At 43.6% G+C, this 18,505-nt stretch overlaps 1 protein-coding gene across 2 annotated transcripts in view; it reads right to left on the reverse strand.

Moving 5' to 3' along the window:
• Window positions 1-18,505, reverse strand: part of LOC114631159 (NACHT, LRR and PYD domains-containing protein 4C) — a 28,430-nt gene that overhangs the window by 1,027 nt on the left and 8,898 nt on the right. The window contains exons 3-8 of one of the 2 annotated variants that reach the window (XM_028779450.1): window positions 13,590-13,748; window positions 13,027-13,191; window positions 10,215-10,382; window positions 6,644-6,814; window positions 3,490-3,660; window positions 1,766-1,936 (exon numbers count right to left, since the gene is read on the reverse strand). In XM_028779450.1, the coding sequence (XP_028635283.1) occupies window positions 1,766-1,936; window positions 3,490-3,660; window positions 6,644-6,814; window positions 10,215-10,382; window positions 13,027-13,191; window positions 13,590-13,748 (1,005 nt within the window). Of the gene's footprint in view, window positions 1-1,765; window positions 1,937-3,489; window positions 3,661-6,643; window positions 6,815-10,214; window positions 10,383-13,022; window positions 13,192-13,589; window positions 13,749-18,505 lie in introns of those variants that run through there. The other variant, XM_028779451.1, reaches the window with a different exon arrangement.

Here is an 18,505-nt window from a genome sequence, read left to right on the forward strand (position 1 = left end):
CAATGTCAAGAGGTTGGACACCTCTATGAGGTTTCACTTTCCTAGAAATGAGTGGCTTAAATAACTACCTAAAATGACCCTGATCTTGAGAGGCAGGTGAGATGGCTCTCCCAATGAAGTGTCAGCTACATGAGGACCTGAGGCTACTTCCCAACACCTAAATAACAAGCTGGAAATAGTGGACTGCGGTCCGAGAACTAACGAAGCAGAGGCTGACAGGTCCCTAGCACTTGATGGCTGACCAGCACTAGAGTTTGTTACTTTCAGGTTCTAGTGAGAGATCCCATCTCAAAAATAACTGGAGTGAGTGGCATCTGATGACAGATGGCGATGAGAGGCTGTCCTCTGGTCTCCACAATCGTGCACACAATCCGCACACACATGTGCACCTGAACTCACATACTTTCACAAAAATTACCTTGATCTCATACGGGTTTGACGATCATAGGGGGAAAAATGAACCACAGAGATAAATGCTGATGATTATAAAATAATATCATATAGTGCATTTCATACTTATAAAATATCTCATGCTTATATAAAGTACTCTGAGTCACATATTTATATGACAAATGCAGAGCATAAACCTTTACCTACACGCAGACCACCCTAGCTCACTTAGCCTATCCTAACCGTTCTCAGAGCACTCACGTTAGGTTCCAGGTGGGCAAATTCATAAAGACGATATTATATTAAAATGTTGAAATGTTAAAAATGTTATCTCATATAATTAATGACTACTGTGTTAGAGAAAAAAGTGAACAACTGGGCTTTCTTTCTTTCTTTCTTTCTTTCTTTCTTTCTTTCTTTCTTTCTTTCTTTCCTTTTTTGTTTTTTTTTTTCGAGACAGGGTTTCTCTGTGTAGCCTTGGCTGTCCTGGAACTCACTCTGTAGACCAGGCTGGCCTCGAACTCTTGAACTCAGAAATCCGCCTGCCTCTGCCTCCCAAGTGCTGGGATTAAAGGCGTGGGTCACCACCACCCGGCCAAGGCATGCTTTCATATTGTAGATCCAAAGAATCTTATGTCAGGACTACCTGCATAAATAAAGTTATATTTACAAGCATATTTATGCATTATCCTTATAATAGTACCAAGTGTCACCAGTACTTGGGCAATGAGCAGTCACAGGGCAAAGAAGGGCTTTATACTTAACCTAACACTCCTGAACAACATCCCCAAGAGAGAGAACATTCCTTGAACTCATTTTTAATTTGAATTTTAAAAATATTTTATGGTGTCCCTTCCCCAGACACCAATTACCTGCCCATAGTCCCTCCGTGAGAGGCAGGGTTTCATGACAAGATATGCTCACTGGTGTAGCACTGGCAGGATTATTATTGGTGTCACCAGCTTGTTACTGAGTTACTTGCATTTTGGGTGTGTGTGTACAAGTAGCCAGAGGCCAGTGGCCAACCTCAGGTATCATCCTTGAGTTTTGAAGTGGGGTCCTCTCCTTTGGCCTTGAATTCACCAATTTGACTAGACTGGCTGGCCAGTGAGTATTAAGGGTTCTTCTTGTCTTTATCTCTCCACTGCTGAGATTATAAATACAAACCCTATGCCTGACTTTTTCCATGTAGTTTCTGGGGATCAAACTCTGGTCCCTTATGCTCGTGTGGCAAGGACTCCATGGCCTGAGCCATGTCCCCAGGTCTTACTTCTATCTTAAATTATCATATGATTAGAAGCACATTTCAGATCTCACATTAGCCCTTCTTATCCCTAAGGACTCTTCCCACCAAGGAGAACAGAGGCCAGCTCACCCGAGTACATGCAGGGTACACGTTTGCTGTTTCAGAGCCTCGAACAGCACAACTAAACCACTGTGGTCCAAGGCGTTCTCCAGCAGGTTGATCCCCCACAGGGTCTTACAGTGGGTAAAGGTAGACGCAAGGTCCTCACAACAGGCACCAGTTAGCTCGCAGGCTTCCAGCCTGCAACAAGAAGAACAGTTCTGTTAGGGTGAGAAGGTCTGTGGGTAGGAGGTGACACAGTCATTTAGTCTAAGGTCACTCCGTAGCCTCTGAGGACAGGCTCTTAAACACCCAGTGTCCATGACACCAAATTTTCTCTTCATTGGCAGATGTGACCACAATGGCCCATTCTCAGTATTCATGTCTGTGGTGAACTAATCATTCCACTAATGGCCCGCTGTCCCAGCCCTTGGAGCTGGGATGAAATTGGACCTCACACTGGGTAATACAGTGAAAAATGGGACAAGGGTTGGTGAGTTCTGAGTCTACACCTCAAGCTCCTTGATACCTTTCGATTTGAACCCTTGCGATTCATTCTGCTATGGACTAAACTACACGCCGTCAAAAGTCCTATGTTGAACTCCTAATCTCCAGTATCCCATGAGTCTGGACTTTCAGACAGCCTTTACAGAGGGAGCGAAATTAAAATGAGGACAAGAGGGTGCTATCTAATCTTGTGTAACTCTGAAGACTCAGGGAGAAGACAACCGTGTTCAAGTCAATGAAAAGAGCCTGGAACAGACTCCCTGCATTGGTCCTCTGAAGGAACCATCATGATGCTAGCATCATCTTACTTCCAGCCTCTGCAGCCGTGTTTATCAATAAATCCCTACTGTATGAGCCGCTCAGTCTGTTTTTGTCATGGCAGCCAAAGCAGTTTCTGTATCAGTCTAGTCAATAATCAATCAGATATGGTCTAGTCTGTCATCTCCAGTGGACATCCATCTCTGCATCCACCCAACCATCTACGCATGCATCCAGTCTCCATATACGCTCCCATGGAAGAGCTATCTATCTACGCAGACGTCTATCCGTGAAGACAAGCATGCATCTATACGTGCAACCATCAATCACTCACCCACCGAACGCATCCATCCACCCAAACATGGATGGACTCACCCAACCAACTACGCATCCATCCATGAAATCAACATCTATGCATTCACTGCATCCACACTGGCATCTATCCACGTGTCCATCCATCCCTCCACCCATCCATCTACCCATCTATCCACACACCATCTCCTTTCCTGCCTCCATTCCCAACTGTTAGGTTGCCCCGGATTAAAGTCCCCTCGAGGATCAAGTTTTATAAGTATGCCCAGTCAAGATAAATCATACCTAGATAGACTAGCAGTCAGCCAGCAGTAAAAGCTCACTGCTTTCAGGCTGAGGTTCTGGAGTGGCTGATTACTACAATATCGCTAACTGCTATGTTGGCCTGTGGAGTTTTTAAGGATTTATTTACTTTTATTTTATGTGCACTAGTATTTTTCCTGTATGAGTGTCTGTATGAAGCCCTTGAAACTGGAGTCACAGACAGTTGTGAGGTGCCATGTGAGTGCTGAGAATCATTGAACTTGGGTCCTCTGGAAGAGCAGCCAGTGCTTTTGACCTGCTGAGTCATCACTCCAGCCCCCCACCCCCATGGAGTTTTAATTTACTTCTCTGCACATTAATCGCCCGCTTTTTGCCACCCTCAAAGACACAGCTATGACCATGGTGACGCCCACCCAATATTCTCTAAGCGGCAGTTGGGATGTTTTATAGCATCACACAGGAGTTTCACACCAGCATCTTCAATCTTATTGTTTGAAACCTGTAGGCTCCTCAGGTTCTGGTTGCTCCTGAGGACTTCAGCCAGGTCCTGGCAGCCAGTAGTGGTGATGAGACAGTATCTCACACTGTAAGAGAAAAATCACAATCCAGTGGTTAGTTCCTGATCTGAAGAGGAAGCATTTCACAAGGCCCAGTGATGTCTGGAACTGCAGACAGCACTCAGCGATTCAGAAAATACCACATTCTCAGTGGTCCATCGACAATGGAGTAAATCAGGCACACTAGGATATTAACAATGGCATAGAAGATGAACTGCAATACATTGTAATGAAAGTTAAAACAAGCCAGGCGGTGGTGGCACACGCCTTTAATCCCAGCACTTGGGAGGCAGAGGGAGGCACATTTCTGAGTTCGAGGCTGGCCTGGTCTACAGAGCGAGTTCCAGGACAGCCCAGGCTATACAGAGAAACCCTGTCTCGGAAAAACAAAAACAAAAAAAACAAAAAAACAAAAAAAGAAAGAAAGAAAAAAAGGAAGAAAGAAAGTAAGTAAGTTAAAACAGGGGGCTGGAGAGGTGGCTCAGAGCACACTCTGTAGAAGACCCAGGTTTGCTTTCCAGAACCCATGTCAGGCAGCGCATAAGCACCTGTAACTCTACTTCCAGGGGATCCAATTTCCTCTTGCAGCCTTCTCACGCACTAGCACACATAAACACTCAGACACAAACATTAGGTGAAGCAAAACAATCTTTTAAGGTTAAAATAATAGTGTTAAGCAATATTCTTGAGCATGATTGACTATAGGTAACTCAAATGAAAATGGAATGGTGCACTATGGGTAACCCAAACCATGGATAAAGCAGGGGTAGGGTGGCTACGATACAGCTTTCAAAGTTTATACTTTACATCCAGGGAAGAAAGATGTCACGGTGTCACAGACTTAGCTCTCCACAGATGGTGGCTGACTGGGAATGCTTGTTGAAAGCAGCTCTTTTCCTGAACTATCTTGGATCCACTTGTGTTATACGAACACCAGTGGACGAGCTTGTTTCTGAGGAGCCCATTCTGTTTCCGATTTCTCAAATTCTGGTGTGAATCTGATACTACTTAAAAAAAAAAGTGTGTTCTTGTATGTGTGCCTATCACATGAAAGTAAGTGCCTACAAAGGCCAGAAGAGGTGATCAGGTTTCCCAGAACTGGAGTTATAGAAGTGTCTTAGCGTTTCATTCCACATGACCAAGGCAACTCTTATAAAGGCAAGCACTTAATTGGGGCTGGCTTGCAGTGTCAGAGGTTCGGTCCATTATCATCATGACAGGAAGCATGGCAGCATGCAGGTAGACAGGGTACTGGAAGGGCCAAGAGTTCTACACTTGATATTAGAGAGAGCTAACCACTTTACTTACATACATTTAAAACTTTGTAAGAAATCCTTTTAATTTTAGTAGTCTGCCATCTTTCTGTTTTTACATGAAAATAGTTACTAAAGAATGCTGCCTGCTGTACTAGGAAACCACAAATGCCGTACCTAGCGTACCTAGCTACCATGAAGCACAGGCTGTGTGAATCTATAAGGAAATGTGCTTTTGCTTCGTGTTTAGTTTCTGCTCTAAGGAAACGGGGGTTGGGACTATTGATCCAGGATTCATAGAATTTATGTAAATTTAAGAATTTTTGAATATTACTAACAATGATCAATGAACGATCCATGATCAGTGATGATGTAGCTTTAGTGAATAAAAGACTGGGTTCAGGCTCTCTGGTCAGACAGGAGAAGAAAGAATGGTGAGAATCTTCAGAGAAGAGAGAGAGTACCTAAACTGATAGCTTGCACCTACTACTGACTACGGGTCATTACTGAATCAGCACTCTTCCCATTCTTGCTTTTCTCGGGACCCTCCTCAGACTAAGCAGGACCTCAGCAGGGTTTTTGAAATTACCATATGCTTTCTTCCTCTTTTCTTTCTTTCTTTTTTTTTTTTTTTTTTGAGGTAAGGTCTCGTTCTCACTCAGGTTGGCAAGAAAAAAAAAGCCCATAAAACATGGAGTCTGTTTTGTGTTGACCAACTACTCCTGAGTATGGGGCCTGCCTTAGAGTGTGGGCAATATAACTCAGTGTCGTTCCACTGGAAAAAACGAATTCTCAGTCTCCCAACAGATTTTTAAATACAAATTCAGTATTTTTAGAGACCTCAAGCAGTTTATACTTTTAAAATACTTTTTCCTTCATTCTTTATAGTGCTGGGGAAATCACAGATACTTTTAAAAGTTTTCAAATATATATCCTATAAGACACCTTAGTGGGCTTTAGAAAGCCATTGTTTTTTTCCATTGAGGGGAAAAAAACCAGATTCTATGTTGTGTTTTCAGTTTGTTTTTTATCCCCTTTCTAGAGAAGATAAAAATTCGACTCTGAGATTTCACAGCAGATGAGGTAACAGTTCTCCCAAGTCCCTCATATCTGGATTTCTCACCAGAAGACATTCAATACTGGAATACTAATCCACTTGGCATGGTCAAAACTGCAAAATCACTCAAATACTTCCTGATTTTATAATTTGAAGTCAAGAGTTCTGTCGCTTGTCTTTCCATTACTGTTACACTGCTACTTATTTTTCCATGGTAGAATTTCCAAGCACACTAATTCACACACACATTTCTGGGTCCTCTCTTCCTCGTCTTACTCTTTCTAACTAATGGGCCACTGAGTGTGGACTTGAACATATTCTAGATCCTAGGAGAGACTAGACTGTTCCATAGCATGACCTGTAATGACCCTGCCTCCCTGACGATACATCCTTCTATCTAGGATACGGGCTCCAGTTTTCCATCTGTTGATAACCATTCATCTTCTGGCACCCATCCAAACACCTTAACTATCCCTTCCGCTCAAGTCATAATTCCTCTCTTCCTCTCAGTTCCTTGTGTCCATATTCTGAGTAGCTTCCCACCACACTCCAAAACCATGACACAGAGGCCAAGGCACAGATCTGTCCTAAGGAAAATCTTCAGGAGCCTGAGGTAAATGACCGACCCTGCATACCCTCAGGCATATCCATTAAAGATTCCCTAAACAGGGCCTCCAAGGCTAAGCTCAAAGAAACCTACCTTAGTGATATCAGGGCACTGTCTGGGAGAGTCAGAGCCCCACAGAGAACCTTCAGTCCTTTGTCCTTCAGGTCATTGGAGCTGATGTCTAGGTGGCTTAGGGTTTTGTTCCGCCTAAGAACTTCCGAAAGGTAGTCCCAACATTGTTCACTGAGGGAACAGTTGGCCAACCTGTAGGAGGGAAAGAAAGACATGTAAAGGGGGAAAATATGACATTTCCACAACTTTATACGTAGCAGTGACAACATATTCAAGCAAGATGGGGAACTTGTGGCTTACCGGAACATCTCCCTTCATTTCTTCTGATTTCACATTAGATCTAGCACTGAAACTGAGTAAATTCATTGACAATGACAATGTTCTGAAGGCCTTACCTGAATCTAACCTGAATCCTTTATATTAGCAATGCCTCAGTGATACTTCTTTTAGTTATATGATTATTGTAATATAGGCAACCGTACCAATGTCGCCTTGTATAATAAACAATATGAAAATGTACTTTAAAAATGTGTATGTGGTTTAGTTTCATTTCTGTTGTGATAAAAACATCCTTACCAAAAAAAAAAAAAATCAATTTTGAGGAGAGGGGCTCTAATTTAGTTCACTACTCCAGATTGTACTATCTCAGTGTGTGAAGTCAAGGGGACGGAAACTTCAAACAGCTGGTCACATCATATGTAGAGTCAAGGGCACAGAGAATTTAGACATACATGGCTTTATTTTCCATTCTTCAATAATCCAGGACCCAAAGCCAGGGTAATGGTGCTGCCCACTGTGGGCTAGCTCTTCACAGATCAGTTAGCGTAGTGAAGACAATCCCTCACTGACATGCTCATGGGCCCTCCTGATTAGACACTTGAGACTCACTTCTCAGGTGATTCTATATTGTGCCAGGGTGACAGCTAACAGTAACTGTCATAATATGAAATATATAGGAATATATGACATAAAACTATCACAAGCACTTGGCTCTATTCAAAACACCAAGCCTCTCTTCCTGAGTTCTTTTTTTTTTTTTTTTTTAAAGATTTATTTATATTATTATATATGAATACATTGTAGCTATCTTCAGACACACCAGAAGAGGGCATCAGATCTCATTACAGATGGTTGTGAGCCACCATGTGGTTGCTGGGATTTGAACTCAGGACCTCTGGAAGTGCAGTCAGTGCTCTTAACCACTGAGCCATCTCTCCAGCCCTCTTCCTGAGTTCTAAAGTCCTTAATTTTCTTCCTTGTTAGACTACTCATTTACTCCACCCACAATTATGAGAGAGGCTCATTCAGTATGAGATGAAGTCAAGGGGTTCATGGGCGTTATACTCTGACTGTCCCATTCTGCCCAAACCAAGTTACCGACACAAGTCTATGTGTCTGTTACAGGCGCTTTAATCTAGTCAAATAGCTTTTGAAACTTAGAACATTAATCCCTCGGTATCTATGGGTATCAGGGGTGAATATGGATGTGGGGTCAGGGTCACTGTGGATGCAAAACTCTACAGGTACTCAAGAGCTGTATGTACAGTGGTTCAGCCTGTGTCCAACATGTTGTTGTTCTTCTATATACTAGTTCCAACCTCCTCCAGTCTTCTTATAATACACAGTATAATTTAAACACCACATTGACTTAGTCCCACACTGACCAAGAAATAACAAGAAAAATAATCTACAAATGTTAAGTTCAGAACCAACTGAAAGATTTAAATGGTTACATTTGTGTATATATGTATATGATGTTTGCAGGTACATACCATGGTGTGCATGTGGAGGTCAGAGAACAGCTTTGTGGAGTTGGTTCTCTCCTTCCATCTTTACATGATGTAGTGGCTACTCCTGGTTGTCAACTTGACTCTATCTGGAATGAACTACAATCCGGAATTGGAAGGCTCACCTGTGATCCAGATCTTGAGGCTGGGAGATACAAGTTTCTGACCTGGATCTTGGCATGGAGCTCTTGAGGCACAGTGGCTATGAATCTCAGGAGACTAAGGCAAGGAGATCTCTGAGTTCAAGATCATCTGGGACAAAGTAAGTCTCAGATCCAGGCGTGGTGGTACACACCTTTAATCTGGGCCACACCTTCTGCTGGAGACCTACATAAGGACATTGGAAGAAGGAAGAGTCTCTCTTCTTCACCTCCTTGCCTTGTGAGATTGAGCAACTGCTAGATCCTTGGACTTCCATTCACAGCTGCTGCTGACCATTGTTGGGGAGTTGGACTACAGACTGTAAGTCATCAACAAATTCCCTTCCTATATAGAGACTGCCCATAAGTTCTGTGACTCTAGAGAACCCTGAGTAATATACACATGGGCTGTTTTGAAGTCTGACCTTGACCTTGAAATTCTCCCGTCTTAGCCTCTTGCAAGGTTAGAACTCAGATGTGCCTGAGTGTGTGTTTTAAAGATTTTGTTTTTAATTATGTGTATCTGTGTGTGTGCGCGCTACATGTGGTTTGTCCATGTGAGAGAGAGAGTGACTGTGAAGGCCAGAAGGGGATGTTTGATTCCTCAGACCTAGAGCCACAAATGGATGTTAAGTTGCCTGACACGGGTACTAGGACACAAACGGGTCCCCTCGAAGAAGAATGTGTGTGTCCTTAACCACTGAGCCATCTCTCCAGTCTCCTGTGTGCATTTATTCTTTTATTTTTTGTGACAGGGTTTCTCTGTGTAGCCCTGGCTGTCCTGGAACTCACTCTGTAGACCAGGCTGGCCTCGAACTCAGAAATCCGCCTGCCTCTGCCTCCCAAGTGCTGGGATTAAAGGCATGCGGCACCACCGCCCGGCTCCTGTGTGTGTTTATGATTCTTAGGTTTACACTATGAAACTTCTGCTATTGGACTGCATCAATGGGAAGATATTATAACTAGTTATCTGTGTGGTGTCCGAGAATGTTGTGGTCCATGGACAGGATTCCTACAGATTATCTTGTTCCAATCAACAGGTAAACACAGAAAGCTATGACAATTCAAGGAAAGGAAGAATGCAAAAAACACGAAAACACCCTTTGGCTGCATTCTAATCCCAAGAAAAAAGAGACTGGGTACCTGTGCTAGCCCCTTATGGATGCAAACAATACCCTCACATCACCCCTATCAAGATTCACAGCCAGCTATCCTCCACGCAGACACTCCCTTCCAACAGGAAATGTTCTGTCCTTTTCTGTTTTAGAATAAATAGTCTGGTCTTCTGAGATTAAGCACTAGTCTTTTTTCCTACCTTCTATCTCTCTATGTTGCCTTGGAAATCTAGCAATGTATATGCTGCATGTGTGCTCCTGTGTGTGGAGGCTGAGGCTGATGCTGGTGTCCTCCTCAGTTGCTCTCTGCTTTGTTTGAAGACTGGGACTCACCAATAAGACTAATCCTTGAATTCTTGGACCCACCTATCTTCCTTTCTCAGCTCTGGGATTACAAACGTCATTTACTGCCCTTATCAGCATAGAAAGTACTCCTACACACTGAGCCATTTCCCCAGACACACCATAGGGAGATTTTAGTAAACAAACTCCATGTTCAAACTATTTCCACACTTCTCCCCAGTGTACCCCACCCCCTAAGGCCACTTACACTAAGTGCTTCAGAATGCAGTCTGGGTGGCACAAAGCCTTGTACAGTGAGGAGATCCCTTTGTCCAAGTTGTTGGATGACAAATTAAGATGCTTCAACATCTTGCTGCTGATCAGGACGGAGGCAAAGACCTTGCAGTCATCAGGTGAAAGGTTACAGGCTGCTACCCTGCAGGAAGAAGATAATATCATACTCTTCTGTTTTCATGACATTTTCCCTTGCTATCTCTGTGAAGGTTTGGGGCTTCTCAGAATCTGACATGTTCTTTATTTTAAAAAAGATTTATTTTTAATGTATATGAGTGTTTGCCTACATGTACATATGTACATCCCATGTGTGCCTGGTGCCTATAGAGGCTAGAAGGGAGTGTCATATCTCCTAGAACTAGAGTTATAGATGGCTATATGCCATTCAGTTTGAGTTCTGGGACAGGACTTAAACCCGGGTCCTCTGCATGAGCAACAAGTGCTCTTAAACCTCTGAGCCATCTTTCAAGCCTAGTTTTAAAGAATTACAAAGTTACATTTATTTATTCACTTGTGTGTGTGTGTGTGTGTGTGTGTGTGTGTGTGTGTGATGCCCTCGAGTTACCAGATGTAATGTGTGTTGTATTCAGAAATTATGATGTGCTGTTTAAGCTTGCTGACATTGAACTCTGAGAATGAGAAGGGCTTTTGTGTCCCAGACTCCAGCATGTCTATTGCAAATGTCTTGTAAGACTCCTTATCCAGAGAAGGGCTGGCCCCTGTGGGTTGGCAATAGGGACAGGGGCGAGCAATCACACAGCCCAAGAGTAAAAACACTGTGTTCCTGAGAATGGCTAGAAGGTAAGCCAGTGATAACCAAAGTAACAATTGTTTATACCCAAGGGTTTACAGCTGCTGTTATGAGGGAAAGAGAAGGAAGGAAGGAACTCACAGGAGGAGAGAATGCTCTACTCTGCCTGGAACTCTCCATGGAGAACTCCAGCAGGGCTGTGTCACGCTTCCCCAATCATTCCTGCTCGAGGAGCCGAAGCACCTGTCTTGTTCGTGTTACTTGCAGACATTATCTATCTGCTGTAATTTGTTCTTTTACTTGGTGGCACAAAACAGACACTCTGTTCTTCCCCCCAGGACAGGAGATGAGGATTTCTCTCTGACTGCTTCAGTGAGGTGCCCCAGTCAATTTCTGCCAGATGTATACAGTCTCCTATAGGATGTCATCTTTAGTTTTCTCTCTCATTGGGCTATCCTGGTCTCCTTTGACGATGTATCAGATCTGATAATTTGCTAGCTATCTGTGTGCTACTTAATCTTTTTTAGTTTTTCTTGCTGTATAACTCAATCATTCAAAGCCCAAAGCATAGCTATCATACGACCATACAGAATACCAGGGTCCACGGCAGAAAAATAGGACAGAAGTGCATGTATCAATAACGGCAGTCCTCCAGATTCATCCCCATCTTCCTTTTCTGTCACTAGCTGCAAACCAGGTACCATCATCCTTGCCCTCAAGTCCTACCCATCTTTGAACTTTGTATGTGACGTTTACATAGTTTACAAATGACATCCTCTTAAATCAAATTCATGACACCAACACTATCTAAAATCCATCTAGGTATGATCAATAGCTACGGGAGTTTCACCCGGCTTACAGTCAGTCAGAATGTCAACTTCTCAGGTATGAACTCCTGCCACGAATGGTTCAGGAAGCAAATGGAGTCATGTAACTGTAGAACACAAGCTTGGCAGTACGAGTTCTGAGTTCTAGGGGAGGTCAGAAGCTGTGAAATCCGAACAGAAGCAATGGTTTCTGAAGTGGATATACCCATGTAGAAATTAACTTTCACACTCCATCATCAGTTCAATTTCTTAAAAATTAGACTTACTCGTTTTTAAATTTCATATGTAAGTGTTTTGCCTGCATGTGTCTGTACGCGAGGTGCCTGCACATGTCAGAAGGTATAAGATCCTGTGGAACTAGAGTTATGGATGGTTGTGGACCACCATAAGGGTGCCAAGGATTGAACTTTGGTCCTCTGGAAGAGTAACAATAGCCCATAACAACCCAATGTTTTAAATTATTACAAATTATATTCCTTTATTTATTTGCATGTGTGTGCATGCACAAGCACATATGCTACAGTGTGTAAATGGGGCGTGTGGAGAATGTGGAGCAAAAGAGGACAACTTGTCGACGTTTGTTCTTTCCTTTCTGCATAGAACTCAGGTTGTAGGGTTGGCAGCAAGTGCCTTAACCAACTGGTCCATCTGACTAGCTGTGATCAGATCTTAAAGTGAGGAAGTCTGCACATCAACAATAGAAAAACAGGACACAAGTGAACAAATTACAAACTGTAGTCCTGTGACGGTTCTAATGTCAATGTGACACAATCAAAAATCACCTAAGAAGGGAGTCTCAGTGAGGGCCCCTCTAGATAGGGATAACCTGTGGCCTTGTTTAGGGGTGATTTCTTGATGAAGTTAACTGAGGTGGTAAGTCCCACCCACTGTGGGTGGCACCATTCCTCAGGAAGCAGGATCCTGACCTGTATAGGAGTGGAGGAAAGTGAGTTCAGCACTAGCATGTGTGCATTAATCCACTGCTCTTTGCTCTTGACAGTGCATGAGATGTCACTAGGCTTACAGTTTTTCTGCTACCCTGGCTTCCTACAGCAACGCCTATAGGCTGTAATTCTGAATCCAGTAAATCTTTTTTTCTTTCTATCATTGCTTAGGTCAGGGAACTTTTGTCACAGCAGGTTAAGATGTCTAAATGAAGATGTCTCCTTTGAGGGGAGTCAGTGAGCTAGGGGAACACACAGACTTACATCAGCTTTTCTATGTTGCACTCTGCTTGGTTCAAGACATCACACAACAGTTTCACGTCACTGTGGGAGAGGAATGTGAGGCTGAGGTTCAAGTGCTGCAAACGCTGGTTCTGGATCAACTCAAAGAACAGGTGGTTATCACACAGGAAGGTCACGTTATTTACCCTGTAGAACAAAGAGAGGTATCCATCAGTTTCCATTGAGCAAGATCCTATATCCCATAACGACCACATAACTAAATTTTGTAACCCAGTGACACAGCTCACTAGGTGATTTTCTCTTCCATGTGGAATTCTGAGAAAAGTTTGGAGGCAAGGTTGGCTGTCCCATGAGGAAGCTACTGGCATCTAGAAAGCAGAGCCCTGTATAGGCTTTCATCACTGTACAATTCATGGGACGGCCCTCAATGAAGAATGGTCAGCCACACACATTAGTGGTACCAAGCCAGTGAGATTCTACTTTAGACTGTTAAGCCTTCATTTATGCAGTTAGCTGAGAGACGGTGGGAAGGCTAGTCTGTTACTTCCGTGATATGACTATATCGAAGTTGGCCTCTAACTTACACAAGTACTTTAAGGGTGCAGCTGGGGTACTTCAGATGATTATACAACACCAAAAAGGCCGTTTCATTGAGATTGGTGTCTTTCACTTGGAGGATGTGGATGTCCTTACTGCTTATGAGCACAGAGCACATATGATGCCAACAGAGGAGTAGCTTTTCCCTGTAAGAGAGGACAAAAAAATACATTCCATTGTTAGAAAGTTAATTCAAGGCACTAGAGAGATGGCTCAGTGGTTAAGAGCATCTGTTGTTCTCACAGAAGACCCCAGTTCAGTTTCTAGCACCAATATGGTGGCTCACAACCATCCTAACTCCAATGCCAGGGTTATGTGACACATTCTTCTGGCCACCATGGGCACTGTATGCACACATTATACATGCACACTTGTAGGCAAAACATTCATACACATAAAATAAAAATAAACGAATGATAAAACCTGCCAGCACTTTTGGATTCTACTCATCTACAGAAAGTTAAGTCAAGCCATTCACAGCACATAAGTGTGGCAAACTGACTCCCGGAACAGATCAAGGGTAGCCAGCTAAGGTCATTTCATGTTTGCAGTTCTTAGCCATGGGGCAAGGTCTGTGGGACTCTGGTGTTATAGCCGAGGGTAGAGATGAAGTTAATGTCTACTGTGAAAAGGCCAGAGGATTCTGAGGATCCTACACACTGGGGACCAGGCTTGTCGGGGGCTTTCACCTATGCCCCCCACGCCCACAACAGGGTAAGATAATGCATCTAACTTTCAGGAATGATATAGAAGGAAGGAGACTGCACACAAACACGGTGGTGACGTAGAGTTGACCAACAAAGCCCTATACATGTCTGCATGCAATCTATCCAGAAGGCTCTTGAGAATAGGGCACATCCCTGCTTCATCTCACACATAAGATCGCATTCTAAGTTGCATGGCATATTAGCGGAAAGAAGTGAGAAAACTGATGCCCTGATTATGGCTGCAGACATGGAATTGCTACAACAAGCCAGAATGTTACATAAGCAATTTCACCTTTCTCCTCAAAATTTATATAAGATCTTGCTTGAATTGTCTATGTCACAATGTAAACATCTTGCAAGGTCTTGTGCAATACCTCTTGCACCATTGGGTCCCCTTTGAAGATCAGGAGTTAACCCTAGAGGCCTACTCCCCAGTGTAATCTGGAAAATGGATATCACCCATTACCCAGGCTTTGGTAATCTTAGGTATGTACATGTTGTGGTAGATACTTGCTTGGCCTTCATATACACAGTGGCCATGGCAAGTGAAAAGGCCTCTCATGCTATTAAGGCCATGAAATCAGCAATGCTGATAATGGGAGTGCCTTGGGCACTCAAGACTGACACTGGACCTACCTACTTATCTCAGCAGTTCAGAGCCTTCCTATCCTCATGGAGGGTCAGTCACTCCTTTGGGATACCCTATAATCCTCAAGTGAATCACTCCTTGAAGGCAGCACTTGCTAGGGTCACCTCCCCAGAATCCAAAGAGATCCACACCTAGCACTGGTGGAGGTCCTGTTCCATGTGAACTTTCTTTCGTTTGATGAGAAAGGGCTGAGCCCTGCTTACAAACATTGGGCATTTTTGCTGAGGGACGACACCATCCCATTAGCTAGATGGAGGGACCCAATAAGGACTCAATGGGAACCGCCCACTCCACTTCTGACAAGGGGGTAAGGTTATGCTTGTGTTTTCCCCCAGGATGCAACTGCACTGATATGGGTGCCCTTTAGAGATATTCTCCTGGTTACGGGCCAGGGGGCGATGAAGGAGCCAGAAGACCAGGATATGGAGGTGTAATGTACATACAGTGTTTATTTTCTTCAGCCTGGGAAGGCCAATGAGCTTTGGGTTTTTGGTGCCCCTCCCCCCAATTCTTTTGCAGTAGCTCCCCAGCCTACCCTGTTTTTTTCTCTTCCAGTGTGAGTTTGGGTTTGTCCTTCATGGACTTAGGCACTATTACATGATTAGAAGGCACTTGGCCACTGGAGGAAATTCTCTGTTTTACCACTAATGTCTCTTCTGTTGGCCCTTATATCCAAATACTTTTGTGGGACTTCCTATCCCTTGGGAGCACTGCCAGCCTGCACTAGGTGTAAAATTCGCTGGGGACTACCTGATACCGTCATCTAACCTCACATTTGGTATGTGGAGGTTTATCTCACACAATGCTTCCAATATTATTCCTTATGTTAACAGAGATCTTTTTAGATTCCGGTATGACCCCATTATGAGTAACTGGAATTTGTGTGGTCCCTCTTGATTTTTGCCCCCTTATTCTCCTAAAGTGTGGCCATTTCTTTAATGGGACAATATTAAGAGGCTGTCTGACCCCTCATGGATAGCCTCTTAAGTCATGATGGGAGAAACTGACACATTAATAATTATTTTGTTTAAGTATCTCACATAGCATATCTCCAGGCAGCGCTTCATAAACAGGGAGACCCTCCAGGTGCTGATGGCTCTCAAAAATCCCGATTGCGGCCCCACTAAGGAAGCGATCAAAGCCTGGATGGCAGAGATCCATGAGACCACCATGTAGGTTGTTCCTCATCTCCTTGTGTGACATGCCTTAGAGTGATATCTCTTTGAGGACTGGTAGTCAATGACAGGTAAGATCCTGTAAGACAGGACAACCTAAGACAAACACAGTCCAGTATCCTGGAAATCCTCTGAGAAGGGGTCAACAATGTCAAGGCAATGGCATCCCAGCTCCCACTAGGCTGACAAAATCCAAAAAACAAAAGAGTAGATATGGAGCAGAAACAGTGGGGCGCCTCTATGTAAACACTGGGGGTCATGCAGCTCCAAAGCATCTCCTGCAGGAGGACCTAATTGAGGACTGCCTAAGAGAGCAAGGATTGCTGGGTGCAAATAATGCCAGCCAATCAGGAACTGCTGTTTAGAATAGATACTTTCTTGGGTTCAGTGGGTGCGTGGGTGGAGGGTATTAAAGAAGCTTGCAGCAGTGCTCAGATGAGCTTGCTGTAGCAATTCTCACCTGCTGTTGGAGCCTGTGTTGGTGACTCTGTGACAACTCGCCCCCAGCCATCTCCCCCCACCCCACTCCCCAAGAGCAGGAAGGGTAGGCCAGGGTATAAGCAACAAATCCTTGGCAGTGTTAAACTTGAGAAATCATGCCTTATAGTTAACCTTAATAGTTTTAGAATGAAAAATAAGGCAGTGATTCTGGGTCCCTGAGTTAAAACCTAGAACAAGGATCTCCTGGCTCATGCATCTTGGATAATATATATGACTTCTCTATCTACTCTCCTCGCCTCTGACAGGATAGTCAAGTTTGCCTTGTAACATTTCTTACTGTGTGTGTGCACCATATCGTGTGTGTGCAGGTCAAAGGACAACTTGCAGGAATCAGTTTTCCTACCATGTGGTTTAAGGAATTGAACTTAGGGCATCAGAGGGCAGGCATGTTTCTTACATGTTTCTGAGTGTGAAATGAGTTAATTTAGAACATGTTTTTGTGTGTATATATTTGTGAGTGCACACGCATGTACGTGCTTGGATATGGAGGCCATGCCTATGCCTCCTTAGTGCTGGGATTATAGGTACATGCTGCCAGGCACAGTCTTTAAAAAACCGTGGATCCAAGAGATAACACTGAGTTCTCATGCTTGTGTAGTTCTCATGCAGCAACTGAGCCATCCCACATTCCCCACGACACTCAATCTTTACACGGTAGTTTGCAGCTAGGGGGCTGAGAGAGAGTCTGAGCGGGATGCTCATATCTCAGAAGGGCAGGAAAACACATGCAGGACATACACCATGCCACTCCATGCTCACAGTATGGTGGGTTAATATCATTGCTGCTGTGATAACAAGGCCACTATAACAAAAAAAGGAAAGTCCCAAGGATAAATTCCAGGACTCCTCAACAGTCAACTTAACTTATTTTATTGCTGTAGAAAGATCAGAAGTTCAACTCTGATTACAGAATGAATGGAAGGCTGAACCACATCTTGAAAAAACGAACTGGGGCTGCAGTTCCTGGTAAACTGGTAGCCTAGTATATATGATGCCCTGGATTCTAGTATCAGGATGGAAAAAAACATGTCAAGAGATCATAAATTATACACATGTATTTCTGCTGTTTGTTTGCTTGTGGGTTGGAGACAGAATCTCACTCTTTAGTCCAGATTCACCTGGTACCCACTTTGTATGTAGCCCAGACAAGTTTAAAATGCTCAGAGAACTTCTTGTCTCAGTTCCCTGAGTTCTGGGGTTATAAGCATGATAGCCCCATACCTGGCTCAGTTTAATTAATATTTTGTATTCCTTACGTACACTGTGTTATGTATTGTAGGCCTGTCCTACACTTGCTATATAAGCAATGATAACCCTGAGTTTCTTACCTGGCTCCACTATCTGAGAATTTGGATTACAGGCATGCACCACTATACTCAGTTTTATATGACGCTGGGGAACAAATCCAGGACATGTGCAGTATAGCAGGCAATACTCCGTGAACTGAATGACTTCCTGAGAACCAGTACATATGAACTGATATGATACTGCTACTCCATATATATACACACAACTAATCATTAAGAAACATACTCAGGTTTTTCTCTCTCCTCCAGCTGAGCAAGATGCCCAATGGAAAGAAGGCCAAGGAGAAGAAGGTGGCCCTGGCCTCCTGCTGGTCCTCAAGAAACAGGAGGCCAAAAAGGTGGTCAATCCTTTGTTCAAGAAAAGGCCCAAGAGCTGGGTGGCGCACGCCTTTAGTCCCAGCACTTGGGATGCAGAGACAGGTGGATTTCTGAGTTCGAGGCCAGCCTGGTCTACAGAGTGAGTTCTAGGACATCCAGAACTACACAGAGAAACCCTGTCTCGAAAAACCAAAAAACCAAAAAAAAAAAAAAAAAAAAAAAAGAATCTGTAACCTCCCTACCAGA

Source organism: Grammomys surdaster, unplaced genomic scaffold (assembly GCF_004785775.1).
Source record: "Grammomys surdaster isolate TR1022 unplaced genomic scaffold, NIH_TR_1.0 352, whole genome shotgun sequence".
NCBI classification, from domain to species: domain Eukaryota; kingdom Metazoa; phylum Chordata; class Mammalia; order Rodentia; family Muridae; genus Grammomys; species Grammomys surdaster.